The following is an 18,162-nucleotide window of genomic DNA, read 5'->3' on the forward strand; positions in this document are numbered from 1 at the left end:
ATCTTATTATTACTTCAAGGTCCATTCAGAAATTAAGGAATGCACATCTATTGGGTGCAACTGTGTTTTCTCCTTTGTGCAAGGCACTGCGGACAAAAAGAGAGGGGGAAGCCAAAAAGTACCTCAGTATATTGGGGAAAAACAACTAGACACACGGAATTGATGGTGATTAAGTGCAAAACTACGTGGCATTAAAAACAAAAGTTCTACAGAAACCAGCACAAAGAGACCAACCAATATTCAGAAAGAAGGCGATTTAGTTTATGGCCGTACTACCCTCAACACACCTAATCACATCTGATCTCAGAAAGTAAGCAGGGTTGGGCCTCATTAGTACCTGGATGGGAGAGAGAAGATGGTTTATAAAAGGAAATTCACATCACAGGTAGGATTTAGATAAGAAACATTAAAGTCAAAACAAGTCTATGATGTAGGTCACAGAATCAGGATGGGAATGATGTAGAATCCACTGAAAGTATAATGGACATAGAGCCTGACAGAGGAAGCATTCAGTGGCCTACCAGAAAATCAGTTCTGGAGCATGAAGATGAGACAAAAGTAGTATCTAGCCATCCTTTTGAGAAATTCAATACCAAGAAAATTCAAAACTCATACACAGACACTAAAAATTATCTCCCTGAGTACTGCTCTGACACATAAAATTTGGCAGCATCAGTAATGTTTTATGGCAATAAGTAATAAATCAGTAATGTTTTATGGCAATAAGTAATAAATAAATAAGTAGAGAAACTTTCAATTTGTAATTAGATGTGAGGCCTTAATAACAAGTTCAAATATTTAGTTACTAATGTTAAAGAAACAGGAATAAAGGAAAAGATGTATGAATATCTGATTCCCTTAAATAGTATCATATATTGAAAGGAAACATTTTTTTTTCACCATAAATTGTATTATGAGGATAAAGACTGAAGATAAAGTGTTAGAAGTATTATGGAGAGTCAGTTTGAGCAGGGCTGAGGTTTGTAAATTTTATTCTGGGGTAATTAAGAAACAACACAAAGGTTCTAATGCATGGAGATTTAAAACAATATTTAGGGAAAATACATCTGGTTATACTATGGATTAAAGTAAGAGAAAAGGGGATCCCTGGGTGGCTCAGTGGTTTGGCACCTGCCTTTGTCCCAGGGCACAATCCTGGAGTCCCGGGATCGAGTCCTGCGAAGGGGTCCCTGCATGGAGCCTGCTTCTCCCTCTGCCTGTGTCTCTGCCTCTCTCTCTCTCTGTCTTTCATGAATAAATAAATAAAATCTTTAAAGTAAGAGAACAAGGGACGCCTGGGTGCCTTAGTGGTTAAGCGCCTGCCTTCAGCCTAGGGCATGATCCTGGAGTCCCAGGATTGAGTCCCACATCGGGTTCCCTGCATGGAGTCTGCTTCTCTCTCTGCCTATGTTTCTGCCTCTCTCTTTCTGTGTCTCTCATGAATAAATAAGTAAAATCTTTAAAAAAAAAAAAGTGAGAGAACAAAAGAAGGAAGCCCATTAAAAGAGGATTTCAATAGTTTAGGCATGTGACATGCAAGATGGGTAAGGGTATTATCAATAGATACATGGAAGAGAATGATTGGAGACACAGTGAAAAACTGAACTGACCATTCATAGGGAAAATGGGAGGCACACAGACCTAAACATATAATTACATCTAGGATAATTCCATCTGAACTCTAAATTTCACATTAGCTCATTCACACTGATCCCAAACAGCATTCTCAAGTATTCAATGATTCTAGCCATAGAAAACATGTCGCAATATGTCCATACATGAAAATGGCATTGTAAATTCAATTTTAAAAACTGATGCAATGTGTTTGTGTGGTCTGGGGGAAGGAGCACAAATAGTGAAAGAAAGAAAAAAGGCATGATTCCCTAAAATAGATCCCAAGTACCTTGACTCCTGGTCTAGTGCTTTCACTACCCCAGAAAGCAATTAGATTAACAGAATCAGGCAAGAAAGGATTTTTATCTCAGTAACTTTCAGTGTTTAAAAGAAATTAGGTTAGAATGTTTTAGAAGCTTTACTTAGCCTCCCCCAAAAGGATATGTGTCCAAAAGTTACCTAGTGGAGCAACCAATTGCCAATTGTTTTTGTTTAAAACGTATTGAATCACATTTTGAAAAAAAAAAAAAAAACCGTATTTCAGGGCTGTCAATTGATCCCTGTGATGGAAGATTCTCAAGCTTCTAAAGGTTCCTAGTGATAATTTCATGTAATGAGGAATTAAGATCCTGATCAGAAGATACTCCATGAAGTAGTTTTTAGTATTAAGTTGCTTTTTTAAACTATAGTTCTCACAATAAAATCTAAGTAAATATCCTTGTTTGGGGGATAGTTAAAAACCTACATTCAGCCCAACCACTTAATTGATTCATATATTTGAAAACAGAACAGATTTACAATGGATCCTCAATACTTTTTTTTCATTGTGGATAATATGTTGAATGATCTAACATCAAGCAACACTACATGAGAAATTGGGAAATAATTAGTCTTTATCAAACCTAATTTCTATTGAGTTGTGCAGACTGTAAAACATATTTTACAGGATCTCTGACTCTTTTAGATATCTGTGTTTACTGAAGAAAAAGCTAACTTCAAAAAGTTACATAATAACTATCACTGAGCCTTCTGAGAATTATAATTAGTAGCCATGTTCTATCCCAAAAGATGTGTACCTAGTGATTTAGCCCAATCAGTGTATTCAAAACATACTGACATTGTTTGAAAAGGCATTACTTCCAAGAGTAACAGAATTTCACTAAGAATGATTTACAATAGACAGATGTGCTCGCTCACTTAACTTCTCTTTAATTTTCAGTGAGTGGAATTGTTAATGGAATACATTTTAACATTTTTTAAGTTTTTCCATGCCTACTAGAAAGCTCTCATAAAAATGGCCAGGGATTCCTTCCAAAGAACAAAGGATGAAAACTAAAAGCCAACCAATCAACCAAACAAACAAAAACAGAGACCAACTGCCTGGAGAAAGAGGCAAAGGCCACTGAAATCCCAAAGATTTGGAATCAAATGCATATTTCCAAACGATATCTCATCAATGGAAATATGAAGAAACGGCTACAACTTTTCCAAAGCAGAATTACTCCTGAATGGCAATAATTCCAATGAATTATGATAGTGGTTAATCTACATGGCAGCTACAATAAGTTTCCTAAGACTTCTGCTCTTGATATTTCTGCTTTTCTTTTTTCTTTGGAAAAGACTAGAGTTGTGTTATCCAATATGGTAGCTACTAGCCACATGTCTATTTATTTTTATTTTTACTTTATTTCTTTTTTGAGAGGGAGGGTTGAGGGGCAGCGACAGAGGTAGAGAGAGAATCTTAATCACCCAGTGTGACTCATGACCTAAGCCAAAATCAAGAGTCAGACATTTAACCAATGGAGCCATCCAGGTGTACCTCCACATTTCTATTTAAATTAAAATTTAAATTACCTAAAACTAGATCAAATTTCAAAAACAAGTTCCTTTAGGAGCATTAGTCATATTTCAAGTGCTCAAGTGCCACACACACACGGAACAGCACAGGTATACAACACTTTTATCATTGTAGAAAGTTCTATAAGACAGTGCTGGCCAAGACAGAAGGTCTGTTGAATCTGAGAGGTCATTTATTCATTGATTTATCAGTAGGTGGCACATTGGCAATAAAACACACAGGCATGGACTAAATCTTGACACTTATATACTGGATTTGTAAAAAACATCCCACATTCAAACACCAATATGGCTAGGAAATTCAATTAATAAAAGGACAGTAATTTCAGATAGACAGTGATAGAGGTTAAATTCTATTTTTGAAAGATTTTATTTATTTATTCATGAGAGGCACAGAGAGAGAAAGAGGCAGAGACATAGGCAGAGGGAGAAGCAGGCTCCATGCTGGAACCTGACATGGGATTCGATCCTGGGTCTCCAGGATCACACCCTGGGCTGAAGGCAGCGCTAAACCGCTAAGCCACTTGGGCTGCCTGGTTAAATTCTATTTTAATGAAAAATACTGATGGCAAATATGCATGAAGATTTCATAAAAATCTACAATTTTTATTTTCCCAATAAGATATAAGGACAGGGCAGCCCCGGTGGCGCAGCCATCGGGTCCCACATCAGGCTTCCTGCATGGAGCCTGTTTCTCTCTCTGCCTGTGTCTCTGCCTCTCTCTTGCTCTCTCTGAATGAATGAATAAATAAATCTTTAAAAAAAAATAAGATATAAGGACATGTATATGTAGCAAATGTTTGTTGCTTATATCCATTTTGAAGTAATTCCCAGTATAAAATTATTTCTACATTAATATGGTTTCCATACAATACTGTATTTTTTCTTTCCTTAACAATAACAAAAATTCATGAATTCAGGAACTTCTTTGGGTTATTCGCCAAAACTGAGTAAGACAATAAACAAGTTTGATAAGAAAGAAAGAATTTTGTCTTTTTCTTTCTTATTTAGAAAATCTTCAATTAAATAATGACTAGGTTGACTTTTGCATTACCTTTTCTTTACTTGGCTCTCTTTATCACAATTTTCCAAAATCACAGAATTTCCAAATAATAGAGGAAGGCCATGCTTCTTCAACTTGGGAAAAAGGGGGAGGTTGTCAAATCATAATTAGCATTATTCATGGCATATTAGAAAAATGCTATTGTTGGGACACCTGGGTGGCTCAGCAGTTAAGCGTCTGCCTTTGGCTCAGGGCATGATCCTGGAGTCCCGGAATCGAGTCTCACATCGGGCTCCCTGCATGGAGCCTGCTTCTCCCGCTGCCTGTGTCTCTGCCTCTCTCTCTCTCTCTGTCTGTGTCTCTCATGAACAAATAAATAAAATCTTACAAAAAAAAGAAAGAAAAATGCTATTAAAGCTTTACATACATATACATATATCTTCTGATCCAGACACAACTATGGCAAGGATTATCTTTTGACGATCAAAAGTTGGTTATGTACATCCAGTCAATGCGGTATTATTTAGGAGTAAAAAGAAATGTGCTATCAGGGCTCCCGGGTGACTCAGTTGGTTAAGCGTCTTCCTTTAGCTTAGGTCAGGTCATGATTCCAGAGTCCTGGGATCAAGCCTCACATCTGGCTCCTGCTCAGTGGGAAGTCAGCTTCTCCCTCTGCCCCTCCCCCTGCTTGTGTGTGTGCTCACTCTCTCTCAAGTAACTAAAGTCTTTTTTTAAAAAGAAATAAACTAATAAGTTATGAAAGAGACATGGAGGAACATTAAATGCGTCTTGCTAAGTGAAAGAAGTCAATCTAGTTACGATTCCAATTATTAGACATTTTGGAAATGGCACAACTATGGAGACAATAAAAAGATAAGTGGTTTTCTAGGGGTTGGGAGGATGCAAGATAGAGATGAATAGAGAGAGTGCAGAGGCTTTTTGGGGTAGCGCAAATAAAGACTGTATGGTACTACAATGACGGGTACACGCCATTATACATTAGTCAGGAACCACAGAGTGTACAACACTAAGAGTAATCCTAATGTAAACTATGGGTTTTGGGTGATTACGATGAGTGTCAATGCAAGTTCATCAATTGTAACAGATGTGCACTCTGGTGTGGGTATGCTGATAATGCAGAAGCAGCGCATATGCAGGGACAGGGAGTCTATGAGCAATCTCTGTAACCTCCTCTCAACTTTGCTGTGAACCTAAAACTACTCTTTAAAAAGTCTTTTTTTAAAAAGGGGTTATGGTACTCAAAGAGGGGATAATTTCATAAAATATGCAACACTCACAGAATCAAAAGCACATAAAAGTAGATCTACATAGCACCTCCTGAAGGAAAGAATTATCTGGCAGCTAATTTATGTTGCTAGACAAACTCATTTGCTACTTTAGTTATCTTATCAGGAAAAGCAACCCACAATGCAATTGAAAGAAACTTATCCTTCAAAGTCCAATTTGAGGTTCAGGACCTCCCATCCGTCCAGCTGTCACTTCCTGACTCCCATTTTTTCCTTCCCTGACTTCATCATAACCAAACTCCTCTGATACTTCTTATTCCAATTTATCAGACCATGCTTTAACCTTCTCTTCTTTTCTTATCCAACCCAAACCTTGCAGAGTATCTCTGCAACCACTCCCCCCTCCCCACCCCCAGTGGTTTCCTTTTTCTTTCTTCTTCTCCTTCTTTTTCTTTTTTTCCTTTCTGAGCATCACAACATCACAAAACCACAAACCTGAATGATTCTTCTACTGTTATATGAAAAGGATTCTGAAGATAGCAGGAAAAAGAAAATCACACCATCTTGGGGACAGATGTCCCTATTCAGCTGGACCCTCTACTCCGAACAAGCCCACACTGCTGTGTCCTCATTCTTCTGTGGCTTCACACATATAATTTTCTCCATCTAGGAAGGCTTTCCTGATCCCTACCTGGGAAATGCTGACTTATATCTTCTACCAGACAGACACCACAGGCACCATGTCCTGTGTGAAGCCCTTCTCAACATCTACTCATCACTGAGACAGAATTAAAGCTGCTGAGTATAGCACCCTTGTGAAGTTCTTATCACTCTGCATAAATATTTATTCATTTAATTTACTTATTTCTTTTCTGATATTATAAGCTTATTGAGGGGAAGGATGCCATTTTATCTTCACTTATATCCTCAGCGAAGAGCACAATATCTGGCAATTAAAGTTTTGGCAAATACATAAACGAATGAATAAAAGTATAAACAAATGAACAAATAAGATACCAGCCCTGGCTCTTGGCAGACCTGTGTTTTTAGTCAAGGCACTTCATGTGTTTTAGTATTTGTTTAATTACTATGGGGAAAAGTATACCTGTGACTTAGTACTATTATATAAATGGTGCTGTAGGATATAGCGTAAGTGAAGAGTCCATCATTATAATGATTATCCCTTAGTTTTACACTCTCAACCACATGCTCCTAACCTATATCTTTCTGCAATGAAGCAATAAGTACTAAGAGCTAATTCAACTTTGATTCGTAATAGTCAAATACCACATCCCTTTCCTCCCACCTAAAAATAGCAAGTTACTATGTTTTCCCTCTATTACAAAATCTAATCTGTAGAAACCTAACTTATTTTAATTGGATAATTAACTTATAAAATAATAACTCTAACATTATTAAATGTTCAGGGGAAATTTACATCAAATAATTTTTTAGTATGTGCTATTACGTATTTTTCAGGGTTGGCCAAAGTTGCCCTGCCTAAAAACTCTACTTCTCATTCAGACTTCCCACAAATAGGCATTCATGCGATACTACATGCTAAAGGCACTAAAGACACAAAACTGAAGAAAACTGGGTCTTGCCTTTATGTAGTTAAGGTTTAGTCATCTCACATTTTCTCTGTGTGCCTATTTGGAAGGATATTTATAGTTCTCTCTCCTCTAGACTACTCCTTATCAGCTTCTGTACCAGAACTTCGGTCAAAGGATTTACCTGGTCTACCCTATAAAGCACCAGAGAAGGAATGATTAAGGGAGGGGTAGGGCATTAAAATCAGGCAGTGATTTCTTTTTTTTTTTTTTTAAGATTTTATTTATTTATTAGAAACAGAGAGAGAGAGAGAGAGAAGCAGAGACACAGGCAGAGGGAGAAGCAGGCTCCATGCAGGGAGCCTGGCATGGGACTCGATCCTGGGCCTCCAGGATCATACCCTGGGCTGAAGGCAGCACTAAACCGCTAAGCCATTGGGGCTGCCCCAAGCAGTGATTTCTCTAAATCATCATTACACACAATGCTCAGATTTCCCGAGATTCTTGACCCATGACACAGAAACCTGCAGACATTTGTAACTTCCTATTAAAAAAAAAAATCAGTACTCTCACTTTTCTATACATATCCAAGAACCCTTTTTTAATTTTATCTTACTATACTTGTACCTGAGGCCTGCTAATAGCATGCATCAACATTTCTGCATATGATGCAGAACAATGGAAACACACAGCTCAGGTCTGGGCTGTGTCACTGCTGGCTGTGTAAGGTACGGCAAGCCAGTAGGAGTTACATAACCCAGTCATAAGTCAAGGAAGATCTATACATTGTATTGAGTAGAACTGGATTGTGTTATAACAGAAGCTTGCCCCTAACCATGGAGTCATTAGAATATATTCATCAGATAAAGTAAGTAAACATTAAACTTTTCCTAAGTTTACAGTCACCATTGGAATAACTAGGAAAGCAAATACTTCAATGGAAAACTGCACATTCCTTGTATATCACTGCAGTGAATACTTGATGCAAAAGATTATTGAAGATTATTTGTCTTCAAATCTAAAGCCCTCCAACTCACTCCTTATTAGATCCGTAGTACAGAAATCAACAAATACCAGTATTTTACCAAAGCATTTTTATTCATTTGTGCTGATTCATACTGGGACATCAAACAACCAAGGCAATGAATACAATTAACTTTTTTTTTAAAGTCTTATTTATTTCTTTTTTTAAATTCAATTTGCCAACATATAGTATAACACCCAGTACTCTCATCTCATCAAGTAACTTTTGAAGCAAGTAATGATTTAGCGGTTTTCACTTTAAGTATATGGTTTCATCTCATCTAAATGAAATCCACAAGGATGCCACTAATATGTAAAACAGACGTATACATGTCTCAGATCAACTTTCAAAAACTAAAAGCTTAACTAGAGAGACTCTGATTTATCAAAATGTCTAGGAAAAGAGATAAGCTAATTAAAAGCAGTTTTCATTATTCCAACATGGATATGAACTTCTATAAATCACAATTTATTTCTGTGAAAAGTTTGCAAAGGGAAAGACTGAAGAGATTGTCATGGCTCTTTTACTGGGCTATTCGGTATAGGGAACCTAATTTAATTATTAACTGAAATCCTGCATTTATTCTTTTTGCTTGACCTCACTTTGCTTCAGAAAGGATTTTTTAACTTAATTTAACTTTTTTGAGAGGGTGGGGAGAAAGAGAGAGCACACATGAGAGGGGGGCATCTTAAGTAGGCTCTACACCCAGCACGGAGCCTGGAGCCCAACGTGGTGGGGCCTGATCTCATGATTCTGAGATTATGACCTGAGCCAAAATCAAGAATCAGATGCTTAAACGACTCAGCCACCCAGGTGCTCCTGCTTCAGAAATAATTTTTAATACAGTTTCTTCTATAATATAATCCTATAAATTCCAGACCCTTGAACTTCCAAATATGAATTTTTAAAAAGATTTTATTTATTTATTCATGAAATACACACAGAGAGAGGCAAAGACACAGGCAGAGGGAGAAGCAAGCTCCCTCCCTCCCAGGGGGCCTCCCTCAAGTGTGGGACTTGATCCCCGAACTTTGGGACCAAGCCTTGAGCCGAAGATTGATAATCAACAGCTGAGCCACCCAGGCGTTCCTAAATATGAATTTTCATACTGATAAAAGTACTAAGTTGACACTGAGAGGCATTACTTCTTTTTGGGGGGGGGGCATTATTTCTTAATTTAATTATTATTTATTTTTACACTCATTAACTTTAATTACATCTTAATTATTCTTTTTAAGATTTTATTCATTTATTCACAAGAGACACAGAAAGAGAGGCAGAGACATAGACAGAGGGAGAAGCAAGCTCTCTGTGGGAAGCCGGATGTGGGGCTCGATCCCAGGACCCAGAGATCACGTCCTGAGCCCAAGGCAGACGCTCAACCACTGAGCCACCAGGTATCCCTATATCTTAATTATCTTAAATATAAAAGTGATAAAGCAAATTTATGGGATATTTAGCAAAGAAAGAAAATACATTACCCATACATAATTCAATCCTTCAATAAAAGGTGGGCACTCTCAAAAATTTTATATCCTATGTCACAAATTATAATACATTCTTATTAAATACTTTTTTTTTTTTTAAGTACAGAAAAACATAAGAAAGAAGGCCATTCATAGTTCTATTGCCTCCAAACAAGCAGTGGTCAATCTCATATTGACATTTTTACTTCTATCAATCTAATTGGTTTTTTTCCCCCTTCCTGGCTTAACTGTGAGTGGATCCAATTTGTTTATATGTTTGACTAGCCAGACTTTTGTGTATTGTAAACCCGGCTTGAGGGAATCCCCTTTCGGGAGATTCCTGGGTTTAATTACACCATTACCTCTACAGTGAGGAATTCTCATGATGAAAGAAGTATATCAACGCATTAACATTCTCTCATGTTCATTATGTGACTGATTCAAACAGCCATAGCTTCTAGGATCTGTGTTGGTTCTCAAGGATCTTCTGGTAAATTGATGAGGTTAATGTCACGAAAGGAGATGAGAATGATGGAAAAGCACTACTAGGACACTTGCTTCTGCTACTGCTGTACTCAAAAAGTCAAGATCCTGCCAAACTTGAAGTCTTTTAAGTGCCCATGATCTAAACAAGAGTTAAAGTTCCACTGGGAGCATTGGAGTGGCTGATTCTAGGATGGGGAAAGGAATTATCTGATTTCATCTGCCTTTCTACTTCCCACTAAGATAATAAAGAATTTCTTCCCAAATTAGAGGACACGTTCAGACCCTAAGAACCAAAACATGACAAATACTCATTGCAATTATGTTCTAGCCTTTCACATATCTGAGAAGTCTGATGCCAGTCTGATTTTATCCCCCAGTTTACAATATATTGGTGTAGTCCGAACATATACTTGTGGATTTTCCTTATGTCAATAATTTGAAATTACAGCCAAGATGTGTCTAGATGAAATTCTCTCTTCATTGACCTGACTTGATTTGCTCACCCAGGACAATTTTTGTTTTCCTCCCTAGCATAATTTTCCTCAAATATATCTTTTTCTATTTCTTTAGGTTCCCTTGTCTTTGTTATGTACCATATGCCATATACCTAATAAATCTTGAAGTTCCAAGTTCTGTCTCTGATTTTTATTTCTGCCTTAAAAAAACATATTATTCACTCTTAGTTCTTTTCTTAAACATTCTGCAAGAACTTCTCAAATTTATGCACCACATCCCTGATTTTATTTTTATGTAATATAAATTCTGCTTTTTAGTGCCTCTAATTCAGATTTGCATTATATTATTGCATTTTAACATCAAATACTTTCTTTTTTAAGATTTATTTATTTATTCATGACAGACACAGAGAGAGAGAGAGAGAGAGAGACAGAGACACAGGCAGAGGGAGAAGCAGGCTCCATACAGGGAGCCTGAATGTGGGACTTGATCTCTGGTCTCCAGGATCTCCACCCCAGGCTGAAGGCAGCGCTAAACCACTGGGCCACCAGGATTGCCCAACAAATCCTTTCTTATTCCATCAGACTTCTTGTTTTCCTGCCACCTCAGCCAGTTCCTCCTTAATCAATATATATACTCCTGCTCAAAGGAAGATAGGTCTTTTAGGTTTTTTTTGTTTGTTTGTTTTTTGTTTTTTTTTTTTTGAAGATAGGTCTTTTAGAAAGACACTGGTGGCACTAAACATTTTCCCCTCAGTCTTTAGAATAAACTGTTTTCAGAAGCATCCATTTCTTCTAAGCCATGCCCCCCTTGTTTTGTTTCCCAGTATGTTTTTCTCAGGCATAATGCTTTTTTTCCCTGTTTTGTTTGATAATTTTCTGTTTATTCAGCCTCAAATTAGGTGACATCAAACCCAGACCCAGTGTCTGTCAACAAGGTATTTGGATACACCTAGCTTGATTATTTGGCTACTTCTCTTCCAGTGGAACTGCCTTTGCAGCTCTGCAGCTGAGACAGTCTGATATGCACAGCTCCCTGCACAATTCTCATCTACGATGCTCTTCAGGCAGAGATTGGGATGCTCCCCTCTGCTACCATCTGTCTCTAAAATCCTTAGTTGACACCCCCATCAATGTTTCTCTTGTTTCCAAATATTTTCACTTGGAGACAAACATATGTCCAGGTTACAATTCCCTACATGGGCCTCACTTGCCTGTCTACTTTTTGTCCCACATTCTCCTGACTCGATGGTTATTGCTATTAATATGTGTGAGGAGACAGCATATGGCTTCCTAAAGAGTAATACTCTCTTTTTGGAGCAAACTATGAAACAGAAGGAAAAAGATACATCCTGCCAGCTTTCATGTGAACATAAAAAAGATGGACCACTGATTGAGATTTTCATTCCACAGACCTTAAAATACAAATATTACATATGCATATTTATATTATATATACATATATATAAATAAAAATCTTTATATATAATAGCTACAAAATTCCTCCAAAATGTTTTGCTACTGTCAATTGCCACTGGGTTTTGGTATTCTTCAGTTTTATCATTCTGAGGTCCTTACTGATATTTTACCCTTAATGAGGAGAGGTTGCAGCAGCTACAGATATGCTATTTTAAATCAGAAAATTCTTGCTAATTATATATTTCAACTACTACCCAAATTTTGTAAACTATGGATGTCTAACTTCTAAAATTATTCCAGATAGCAGTAGTTTCCAAACAGACATATGGAAGTAAAGAAATGTAAACGAGGCTATGAATTAGACTATTGAGTCCCGTATGAGCAAGAAAATTAGTCTTAAAGTAGTGTATTCAGTGGAAGTAACTATTTTATTTTTTAAATTTTCTGGAACTGTTTTCTATTTCTGCTTTTAAAAACAGTTTACTGCATATAAATGAAATTAAGTTATAATTTTAGATCCAATGTCATTAGTTGACAAGCATCTTTTATTCTCATAAATTATAACCCTAGGTATAACACTTTATTTCGTCAAATATCCATAGCTTTGCAATAGTACATTCAACCATAAACTAATGCTAGAGCTATTAGCTAGAGCTCTCATTTTTTATTAAACAAGTGTCATCAACACTATATAGTATTGTTGGATTTTTAATAGCAATTTGTCCTTTTTCATAGCAATTCACCTCTCAAACTCAAGGCCAACTAGACAACCATAAAATAACTCAATACCACTAGATATTATACATACTAGCCAGTAATCAGGTAATGTCATATGTCTTTTGTATTTATGTTTTGTATATCATAAAATATCTTACCTCAGCAGTTATTTAAATCATTGGATAATAATGACTCTATTTTTCCAGAAAGAAAAGAGTCAAGGGCTTCTTTTAAAGATATATTTTTCTAGATCACAGGGTTCATTCTGTAGAATAGATTCAAATGCTATTTCAGGAAATGTTATCCATGAAACTACCTGAGAGTTCTTTTATTAATGCAGATTCTTAGGCCCTAACACCAGGCCTAGGAAATCAGAATCTCTAGATATGTGGTTAGAAATCCGTTTTTTTAAAAAAAATAAATTCCTTAGATAATTCTTTATCCATGAAAGTTTGAGAATCACTGCTGTAATTGAATTCTAATTGAATACAAATGCATTGAAAAGTTAACCTGGGGAAACTAGGAAAGCTCCGATTTTATTTTACAATCTCATTCTAAGAAACTTCAAGTAAAGAACCAAGATCAAATGTCAGAAGTCCATTAGCATTTTATTCTATCTGAAACAATCAGTTTAGTAAAAACAGTCTCAAAATTCTGGTAACTCAAGTTACCACTTGAACAGACTCAAATTATCTAGACAGTTTACCATGTGGAAATGCAGTGAGCCATTTACAAAAGCAATGTTTCCCTAGAGAAGTCACCAGATCAACTAACAAAAGACACACATTCGGATTGCAGGACATATCTCAACTACCAGTGAGAAAACTGGAATCAGATGTCAACCGTTTTGTTAATTCTCATGGTAGTTTCACTTTTCTGCCATTAATGTTCTCAGTGCTAGCCCTGAGATGCAATGGTCATTCTGTTAGATAACCTTGTTAAAAAATCATCTGAGAGTGTTACTTCAGGCATGTTATAAAGTTGTTTCTAATACTATAACCAAATAGCCAGACACAATCCTGATGCAATCAGTCTCCCACATCAAGGACTTGAAATGAAATATTCTGTTGATGTAGCAACTGAATCTTTTTGTTTAAGAGCATAGAACTGCCAAGAGTAATTTGTTCATTACATTAAGGCTCTCTGCCCATATATAGACATTTAGAAGCCAAATACAATTCTACTCCAAGAGATACTTTGGAATAGTTTCTAATCTTCATTTGATTGTCCTGAAGAATATATATATTTGTAGCTAGTAAACCACATGGTTAACACACTGTTTTAAGCTACCTAGACATTTAGTCTATAAAGACATAATTAAAGACTAGCTTACATTGGTTTATTATCAATAAGCACTTGTGTGCATAAGATAAGTAAGATAAAAACAACCTTGCTAAAATTTAATAAAATTTCACCAAGATGAGAAACATCTTAAACCTTAATTTAAAAAATAAAATTGGGGGATCCCTGGGTGGCTCAGCTGTTCTCAGCACCTGCCTTTGGCCCAGGGCGTGATCCTGGAGGCCTGGGATCGAGTCCCATGTTGGGCTCCCGGCATGGAGCCTGCTTCTCCCTCTGCCTGTGTCTCTGCTTCTCTCTCTCTCTCTCTCTCTCTCTGTCTATCATCAATAAATAACATCTTAAAAAATAATAAAATAAAATAAAACAAAATAAATTGGGGGGCGCCTGGGTGGCTCAGTGGGTTAAGAGGTCCATTCTTGATATTGGCTCAGGTCATGATCTCAAGGTTGTGAAATCGAGCCTGGAGTCACACTCCACACTCAGAGAGGAGTCTGCTTGAGATTCTCTCTCCCTCTGCCCCTCCCCCTGCCTGCCCACATTCTAAATAAATAAATAAACAAATGTAAATTAATTATATTGGAAATAATATAATACTCAAATTGGGAAGGATTTTTTTAAACCAATTACTAAAACACTTAGTTTTTTTTGAAAACCATATGATAGACTGGAGAAATTAAAACTATTAAAACCATCCAGAGACAGTTTCTATTTACAGTTGCTTAAAATAAAAGTCTCTTAAAAGGACTAGTGTTTATCTTAAAAAGTCATCTATTTGTCAGGGATGTTTTAGTTTCCAGTTTAGTCAGCTTTAGTCTACTTATGATCCATAAGGCCTCCACCATTCAAAACACTGTTGTGGGTAGACACTGTCATTCTCAAAGGGCCAACTTAAGGGAATAAAGATCAAAGAAAGAAGAGAGGTAGATACCATAACTCCAAAGTTACCACATGCACATACCTTGCACTGTGAGGAAAACTGAAGCAGCTGACGATCCTCCTTCATTGGAAACCACACACTGATACTCCCCAGCATCATTGAACTTCACAGTCCTTAGCTCCAATGAGGAGTTAGCCAAACTCCTCATTCTTGCTGGGTCTGCCAGTCTTGCATCTCTGTCATTCCTCTGCCAGGTTAGGTTGTAATCCACTGCACTGATGACGAGACATGTCAAAATTGCTCTTTCTCCAGGAGGGACTGTAACATTATCAGGCACTTGGATGATAGGAGGGGGCTCTGTGTGAAATCAAAACATTCAAATCAAGAGACCTAACAGCCATTTTGCTCACTTAGAGATGTAGTTTAAAAATTTAATGAGTATGTATTGAAAATCTTGTAGGGAAGATGCAGTACAAGAGAACCTATTCATTAATACATATGTCTATGACCCGAAAAAAGTTACCATCTCATTAAAAGATTCTTAAAAAGTAGTGCATGTTTTAAAGACATATCATCCATCTAATTTTTATCACATCTGCCAAACATGTAGTTTTAAAGGCATGTCTTTAATTTAAGATTTGAATATTCTCTAATTTTAAAACATCTTACTGTAAAAGCAAATAATAGCATAGGGTACTTGTAACTTGAAGACACCATGCAAATAATGTGTTTTTAGTTCCTTTAATCCTCAGTGTAAAAAAAAAAGAGAAATCAGTGCTTGTTTACATACCAAAGTGTACTGAAGTTTAAATTTATAAATTATAGATGTGAGAACCAAAAAGGCATGGCAAAAGGATATGATTAGACTAATTTAGGATTGTGAAATGAGGCAAATTTTTATTTGAGTTTTGAAGAATAGCATTTATAGATTTTTTTAAATGTAAAGATTCTTCTTTAGTGTTTTAAAGAAGAGAGGACACAAAGTATGGTAGACAATAGTGTACTCAGTATGATAGTATTCGCTTTAAGAAGAGTCACAATCAAAAAAAAAAAAAAAAAAAAAAAAAAAAAAAAAAAAAAAAAAAAAAAAAAAAAAAAAAAAAAAGAAGAGTCACAATCTCATTAAGGAGTACAACTGCAACCTATGACAAATGTTCCCCCAGAGGCATGAGGAATATTTTGATTTAAGAAGGTCAAGTTAAGGGCAGCCCCAGTGGCGCAGCGGTTTAGCGCCGCCTGCAGCCCAGGGCGTGATCCTGGAGACCCCGGATCGAGTCCCATGTCAGGCTCTCTGTATGGTGCCTGCTTCTCCCTCTGCCTGTGCCTCTGCCTCTCTCTCTCTGTCTCTGTCTCTATGAATAAAAAAATAAAAATAAAAGAAAGAAGGTCAAGTTAAGAGTAGGTGTAGGCCTTTAATAAAATTGTACACATAAAGCCACGCACACAAAAGGTATTGAAAAATGCATGCACATTTCAGATGTGGTCAGAAGCTACTTACTAATTAAATACTTTGCCAACATTCTAGAATCACATACTACTCTAGTTAGGTTTGAGAATAAATACAAACACCGCTTTAAAGTACACTCTGCCCAAGTGCTTTATAATGATCTGATGTAGCAAGTCATTATTCAACACTACTACAGCAATAAAAACTGTGGTGAGCTGTGTTAGCTGAACCCATGTGCCTGTCTTAGTTTAAATATGAAAGAGTATCAGATATTCAAGATCAAATTTTATTCTTCTTTATTTAAAACCTTTATAAGTGCAAATGAATCATAAGCCTAGAAAAAACCTGGAAGCAATATGCCAAAAGCATACGGTAATCTCTGAGGAATAGAAATGTGTATATTTTTCATATTTTTCTTTATATTTATCCTTGTTTTCCAAACATTTTTGGAAGAGTAGATGCTACTTAAAGTTATTATTTAAAAAACAATTTTTTATCATTCTGCTATGTTTTTAAAACCTGTTAGGAAAATAGCTAGTGAATCAAGTGGACAGAGTACATGACAAAGAAAGTTCTGGAGTCTGGCTAGGATTGACACAGAAAATATGAGATGCCTTGTTAAATTTAATTTCAGATAAACATCAAATAGATATTTTAGTATACATATGTCTCATGAAATTACTTCAGACACATGTATATGAAATTCAAATTTAACTGGGCATTCTATGTTCTTATTTGCCTAATCTGACAACTATAGGCTGCCTAGTTTTATCCTTAGGTGTGTGACCTTAGAGAAGTCAATTTATCTATAGGGTTTGTTTCCCTGTCTGAAAAATGAGATGACTAAATTAGGATAGCTTTTTATTTTTTTTATTTTTATTTTTTTTTATTTTTAGGAAGAGAGAGAGAGCAGGAGTCAGGGACGCAGAAAGAGAATCCTAAGTAGGATCCACACCTAGTACAGAGCCCAATGCAGGGTTCGATGTGGGGCTTTATCTCACAACCCTAAGATCATGACCTGAGCTGAAATCAAAACTTGGATGCGTAACTGACTGAGCCACCCAGGTACCTGATTAAATTAGGTTATCTTAAAGATAATTTGTAGTTCTAATGTTCTATTACTCTATTACTCTAACATGAAAGATGCCAAAGACCACCCAGGACCTGAAAGTGATACTACATTCATATGTTCATATTCTATAAGACCTTCCTGAAGGTCATATGATGTTTTATGTGGTTTTCTTGTTTTGTTCTTTGGAAACAAACTTCTTCAACTAGGTATTTTTTGAGATTTTTAGGAAACAGAAAATCTCACATTAGGCATGTAAGGAACGCTAGACACATGCCTAGATCCCTATTAAGGACCAAGGCACTCATTTCCCTAGCTGCCTATGCTTGTTGGCTATATACAGCTCATAGCCAAGGATGCTAACATGCTCAGGGTAAGGCCCCCTTTCCAGGGTAGCCCATATCCCGTGATAACAGAATACTTAGTCTGGTCTTGGAAGTTAGTCCTTCTTATGTGAAAAAATGACTGGGGATAGAATAAAAGAATCAGAGATGGAACCTCAAAACTGAGAGGTGAATGAAAAGTATAGGCCTTGTAACATTAGGTAAAGATCACTGGACAGAGAGTTAGGAGGGCAGGAATATTTTCACTACCTGTCTTGTAACCGTAATGGGTCACTTGCCTGCTCT

General features: G+C 36.5%; 1 protein-coding gene across 1 annotated transcript in view; it reads right to left on the reverse strand.

Moving 5' to 3' along the window:
• HMCN1 (hemicentin 1) overlaps positions 1-18,162 on the reverse strand; it is a 465,430-nt gene that overhangs the window by 252,146 nt on the left and 195,122 nt on the right. Inside the window, exon 11 of the mRNA XM_041767864.1 lies at positions 15,099-15,374. Coding sequence (XP_041623798.1) covers positions 15,099-15,374 — 276 coding nt within the window. The remainder of the gene's footprint in view (positions 1-15,098; positions 15,375-18,162) is intronic.

This window comes from Vulpes lagopus, chromosome 1, assembly GCF_018345385.1.
Source record: "Vulpes lagopus strain Blue_001 chromosome 1, ASM1834538v1, whole genome shotgun sequence".
Lineage (NCBI taxonomy): Eukaryota > Metazoa > Chordata > Mammalia > Carnivora > Canidae > Vulpes > Vulpes lagopus.